This window comes from Tupaia chinensis, unplaced genomic scaffold (assembly GCF_000334495.1).
Source record: "Tupaia chinensis unplaced genomic scaffold, TupChi_1.0 Scaffold000247_1, whole genome shotgun sequence".
Classification (NCBI taxonomy): Eukaryota; Metazoa; Chordata; class Mammalia; order Scandentia; family Tupaiidae; genus Tupaia; species Tupaia belangeri.
The window spans coordinates 4,722,700-4,728,850 of NW_006159725.1; the positions used below are offsets into that span (position 1 = coordinate 4,722,700).

At 52.9% G+C, this 6,151-nt stretch overlaps 1 protein-coding gene across 1 annotated transcript in view; it reads left to right on the plus strand.

Annotated features, from left to right (window-relative positions):
- Window positions 1-5,681, plus strand: part of JAML (junction adhesion molecule like) — a 38,740-nt gene extending 33,059 nt beyond the window's left edge. The window contains exons 8-11 of the mRNA XM_006148846.3: window positions 709-754; window positions 2,733-2,819; window positions 2,953-3,039; window positions 5,209-5,681. Coding sequence (XP_006148908.1) covers window positions 709-754; window positions 2,733-2,819; window positions 2,953-3,039; window positions 5,209-5,301 — 313 coding nt within the window. The 3' untranslated portion in view covers window positions 5,302-5,681. The remainder of the gene's footprint in view (window positions 1-708; window positions 755-2,732; window positions 2,820-2,952; window positions 3,040-5,208) is intronic.
- Window positions 5,682-6,151: the final 470 nt, after the last annotated feature.

Genomic DNA, 6,151 nt, shown 5'->3' on the forward strand with positions numbered 1-6,151 from the left:
AGCGCGTCCCGTGGGGTAAGGAGTTTACTGGGAACTTCAACTCCAAGTGACTATACTTCTGTGATAGTTTCATTATTTTACAGTGAGAATATACAACTTTATAATCAGTAACTATGATAGAAAGTTTCCCACTTTTCTAGCTTTAATCCCGAGTATCATCATTTTAATTATATTTTGCTCTGTGTTAGGTCAAAATAGAAAACAAAACAAAACAACAGAAGACGTATTCAGTGGCCCATGCAAAAGGCAAATGGTCATGACATGAGATCAAACGCCAAAGGTTCCTGAGGGTGGAGAGGCCAGAGCTCACAGCTGGGGTAGGGTGTTGGTGGGGATCTGGCCCTTTGAACAGCTGTTTGCTGGGTTTCTGCTGCCCCCTGCTGGTCCCCATAGGGCAGAAAAACGGAGGGGAGGAGACCCTCTAATGCGTGCCTCTCCATTCATTTAAAATTCCATCTCCCATTATGGATAGAAAGTTGTCCAAGTGATCCTAGAGCAGTGTAGCTGTTTCTTAGCCTAATCTTTTTCCAGAAGGGCTGCTTGCTCCCCACAAGAAGAGACGCACTTCTCAGGTGTCAGAGCGAGCCCAGGCTGTGGGGGCCTAGTGACAACAGTCCCTCTTCTGGGTCTCTCTTTGCCAAGCTATGCGGGAGTCTTGCGTGCATCAGCAGTACTGGCCGGTTAATTCCACGTGCTTCTGCTTTGCAGTTCCGCGGTGAAGAGCCTGGAGAACGCGAAGAAGGCTAATCCAGAGGTGAGAGAAGGACTTTCCCATCCCATGGCTGCGCCCTAGGCGGGGGCGGTGGACGCGCTCTGCATCAACGCGGCTGTTACTGCCCCCTGGGAACCGTCTTACTCATCCTCCTCTCGGATCGCAGGCCAGTGTCAGGCACAGAGCAGGGACTCAGAAAAGCTTTGGTCTCTGGAATAAGAGCCTCCTAGGAGCAGAGTGGGGTGGAGGGCCAGCTGGCCCCTCCCAGCTCTCGCTGGAAGAGCACTGGGTTTGAAGTCAGAAAGTCCTGCCCCATCCAGAGTCTTATCAGCAAAACGAGGAAAGAACACACTTGCCCAGCCTGTCTCCCAGGGGGTTGAAAGGCTCGAGTGAAATGACTTGCAAGTGCGCTGTGTAAATACAAGGGGAGGCTGTGGGGTTAGTGCTTAAGGAAAAACATTCAGGGACCTTTAGAAAGAGAGGACAAGAGGGACGCTCCCCTCCATATTAGTTTATAATGGAGCTGTAACAATTACTTCTAGGAACTGAGAAAGGGACTCATTTCCTGGAACTCCTTTTCTGTATCTCTCCCCTCACCTTTCTTCTCTTCCATCCACCCTCTTTCTAATGTTTAAAAACTCCACTTTGTGGGCCGGCCCGGTAGCCTAGTGGTTATGGGAACCAGCTCCCACCTGACTGACTGCTGCCCAAATTCTGCCCACTTCAAAAACTATGTGTGTGCATGCCCAAACTCCTGACAGGAAAGAGAAATGGAGAAGGAATTGCAATGTGACCATGCCCCATGGGGGGTGCTTTCTCCATGTACTCTGGCGCACACACACACACACACACACACACACACACACAAGTCCCCCTTACAGAGTTCGCTTATGATGTCTTTTGGGCTGTTTCTGTCCCAAGAGTGGCATTTTCTCCCGACAGCATGCAGGGGCCTCTGATGATGGAGGATTTGTCACTGGGTGACATTGCTTTCCCGAAGAGTTGACAGGTCTGTGACTCACAAAGTGCCACTGACCTCACAGGTGTGCGGTGCCACAGGGCTCTTCTGCCACTGAACAAGAGAGATGACTACAATTAGCTGCTGATGAATGCCGGGCTGCCAGGACTCTAATTAGAAGGAAATAACAGAACACAAGGATTCAGCAAGATAAGGGTTCCCCTGCGGCTGCCTAACCGACCCTATAAACAGAGCTGCTTGGGAGGGTTTTTTTTTTTTTTTTTTTTTTTTTTTTTGGGGTGTGGAACCAGCAGTTGGCCTAATGGCTATGTTGCTGGACTCCCATGTAGTCGACTTCTGTTCGAATCCCAGACCTGGTGACTTAAACTTACACTGGGCACATGTGAGTGCGTGCCCAAGATCCTGAGAGGAGAATGAAGGAGAAGGGATTGCGGCGTGACCATCCCCCCTGGGGGGTGATTTCTTGCTTTCTGTCTCTCTGTCTCTCTCTGTCTTTCTGGCGAGTGCACGTGCCTTATAGCAAAATCCTCTCAAAAAAAGAAAAGAGAGAGAGAGAGAGAAAGAGATTTTTGTTATAGGGCTTGTGGGCTTGCCAGAGAGACAGAGTGAGACAGAGACAGAAAGAGAGAAACTACCCTACAGGGGAGATGGCCTCACCACAATCCCTTCTCCTCCATTCTCCTCTTGGGATTTTGGGCACACACGCACACGTGCCTGATGTATTTTGAGCCACCAGATCCAGGACTCGAACCACAGTCTAAGATGAGAGAGTCCAGGGACATAATAACCATTATGCTATCTGCTAGTCCTGCTGCTTGGGTTTCGAAGCAAGGAATTCGCGTGGTGACAATAGTGCCGTTAGTGAGGAGTTTGTTTTCAAGCAGACCGAAGACTGAATTCTTGGTACTGGTGACAAGACCCTAGCTCCTGTGACGCTCCTGTGATCTTCCTGGTTGGGGTAGAGGGTGCCCCGTGGCCTTTTCTCTGGTGTGTGAGACGTGTCTGATCTGGGGAACTTCCATGCCCTTTCCTCTCTTCTAGAAACACATTTACTCCTCAATAGCGACACGGGAGGGGACCGAGGGAGAAGAGCCAGATGCCAAGTCAGAGGCCACCTACGTGACCATGGTGAGGATGACGCTGGGCCGTCCAGGCCCTGGGCGGGTGGCCCACGCCCTGCGAGTAGGAGTGGCCGGCTTTTTCTCCGGTGTACAAGACGTGCCTGATTTGGGGAACCTTTGTGCCCTTTCCTCTCTTCTAGAAACATGCTTACTCCTCAATAGCGACAGGGGAGGGGACCGAGCGAGAAGAGCCAAGCACGAAGACAGAGGCCACCTACATGACCATGGTGAGGATCACGCTGGGTGCCATCCAGGCGGGAGAAGGAGCTGGAGAGGATACGGGCAGCCCCGGAGGGTGGACGTGGCCAGGCCACCTGGGGAGGCAGTTTGCTGAGGGCAGAGGTCTTGCTAAGGGGTGGGGAAGTCTGAGGAACCAAAGCCCCGCTGGGTAGGAGAGTGACGTCATAGTGCCTGCCTTCACACCCGGTCCTGAGGAGTAAGTGAAGGCACAGCATTGGCTTTCGTGGCAAAAGGTGAAGACTCCCTCCTTGGGGCCAGGGGGAGTCTATGCCTCCTCAGTGCAGCCCTGCTTAAAACCCAGTAGTGTCAGATGAAAGCCTTTGGTGAATATTGCTTTGCAAGGAATTGTTCTTATGCGAAGATCGAAGTACGATCCCTTCCAACCCTTAGACTTTTTTTTTTTTAAGAAATTTTTTGCTATAGGGCACATGCACTTGCTGGAGAGACAGAGACAGAGAGACAGAAAGCAAGAAATCACCCTCTGGGGGGCATGGCCACACTGCAACCCCATCTTCCCCATTCTCCTCTCAGAATTTTTGGCAGGCATACACACGTGCCCGCCCAGCATGAGTTTCAGGCCTCTGGGTCTAGGACTCGAACCACAGTTGACCATGGGGGAGTCCAGCGCCTTAGCTGTTCTGCCACCTGCTGGTCCTCCAATGCTTAGACTTTTTAATTCCCTGACTTCTTATATCTTTACATCCTCTAACTGCCAGGCAGGATGCATGCTGAAGTTCATGGAGTCTGACTGTCAGTTCTCTTTGCTCAGACTTCTGTAGCCCCTGAAAAAGGCACCCAGCCGTGCAGTGAGTAGGGGTGGGGGCAAAAGGAGTAGCCGCCAGGAGCATGAGCATGGTGCTATTCGTAGGCTAATTAGAGGCTGGGCCCATCAAGGAGCCGCCTTCTGTCTCTCTGTCTTTCCGGTGAGCGCACCCCACCCCCATTATAAAAACCTCTCCAAAAAAAGAAAAGAAAAAAAGAAAAGAAAAGGAAAGGCTGGCCTCCATTGCCTGAGGAATGGCGGGCCGTGTCTGTTCCGGTCACATTAGCGCAGAGGACACATGACTCCAGGCTGATTGCAACAGAGAAAGGGCTTCCAGAGAAGCGTGAGATCAGAGACCTGGCGTGGTTCCACAGAGTGGCACATTAGCTCCGCTCTGACCCCGCAGCTGGAGAGTCCCACGGGCTCCTCCCAGTGTGGCCGCCGCTGCAGTCCCTCGCCAGCCCCGTCCTGGCTCTCAGAGGCCGCCAAGCACGTTGCCCACAAGGGTGTTTGCAGAAAGTCCTAACGTAGAGGTGCTTAGGAGGGACTGTTGTCTTCAGAGGCACCCCGTGCTCGGTGCCAGGTGCTTGTGAGCTGACAGCACCCACAAAAAACTACACCCCCAACCTCTTGAGCAGATCTAAGGGGGTGAGTGTGGTGAAGCCTGGGCCACAGAGGTCTTCAAGCTGGTCGAGTTATTTTAAAACCCGATCAGCCAAATTCAGTAAGCCTGGACTGCCGTCCACCTCTTTGAGACCTCGGCTAGAGGGGCATTCTCTGATAGGGAACAGGGGCACCAAGAACCGCGGGTTCGCTGAGGAAGTGTGCCCCACTGTGGTGGTGTAGTGCTGTCTCCCTTCCCAGCTGGTCCACACAGGGTGAAGATCACAGGCTTTGGGGCTGGACAAAGCTGGGTCCAAATCCCAAGCCTGTGGCTTAGCAGCCTGATGGTCTTCGGCCGGGAACTTAGCCTCTCTGGGCCCGGCTTTCTTATCTTTTTATTTTATTTTATTTTTTTGGGGGGGGGAGGTTTTTGCTATAGGGCATGTGCGCTTGCCAGAAAGACAGAGAGACAGAAAGTGAGAAATCACCCCCCGGGGGGATGGCACATGTGTCTGGTGTAAGTTGAAGCCATTGGGTCCGGGACTCGAACTGCGGTCAACTACATGGGAGTCCAGCGATGTAGCCATTACGCCAACTGCTGATCCCAGCCTTCTATCTTTAAAATGGGAATGATAACACCTGACCCAGAACGATGAGGAGCGAACGAGATAATGCCCGGGAAAGTCAGTACTGGGCCAGGCACTTGGAAAGGGCTTGGAGAGCGGTCACTGCTGTCATCGCCTCCATAAGCTGCTGCTGTCATCACCTCCATTCCTTCTCTTCCCCACAGCACCCAGTTCGGCCTTCTCTGAGGTCACAGCACAGTAACCCACTTGACCAAAACTCACCTGGAGGAAAGCCCAAAACGGAGCGGGCTTTTTGACAGTGGCCTTCATCTTCGCAGTGGCAGTGATGCTCGTCTGTGTCCGCAGCCACTGCACGGCCTTCAGACCCCAGCCCTCTCAGATGTCCTCCTGCCTCCTTGTTTGGTCAAAGGGCTAATCATGGAGGGTTTGGAGCCTGCCACACAGACTGTCTGAATCTGGAAGAACAGGCCCTGGTGGGGAAGGGCGGCAGTGGGCGCAGCCGGAGCGTGGTGGGGGGCCCTCCGTGAGCTGCGGGGACCTCCAGCACTCCATCCGATCAGTTGCTCTTGCGGTGTTCTTTGTGGACAAGCGACTGGAAAGAATTACAGAGGTAGAAAACAATCCAGATGACTTCTCGGGTAAATGATCCTGAAATAAATGTGATTTGTGGAAACTGTCCTAGTTTTCTTGGAGAGGTTTTTGCTACAGGGCGCGTGTGCTCGCCAGACAGACAGAGACAGGGAGACAGAAAATGAGAAATCATCCCCCAGGGGTGATGGCCACATCGCAGTCCCTTCTCCTCCATTCTCCTCCCGGGATCTTGGGCACACATGCACACATACCCGGCATGAGTTTAAGCCACCAGGTCTGGAACTCGAACTGGGGTCGTCTACGTGGGAGTCCAGCGACATAGCCACTATGTAACTGCTGGTCCCGAAACTGTCCCATCTTTATGCCCTGGCTGAGGGGCAAGTGGAATCTTGGTGAGTCATTTATAGCCGGGAGCTCCTGGAATGACTGCAGTTGCCGGAGGAAAGCCGTGTGTGAGACTCAGCACCCCAGGTGCTGTGCTGGGTCCTGGGGAAGGCCTGAGGGCTGAGTGGGTAGGGAGTGGGGTTTGACTACAGCTCTGGGGTTACCCCGGGG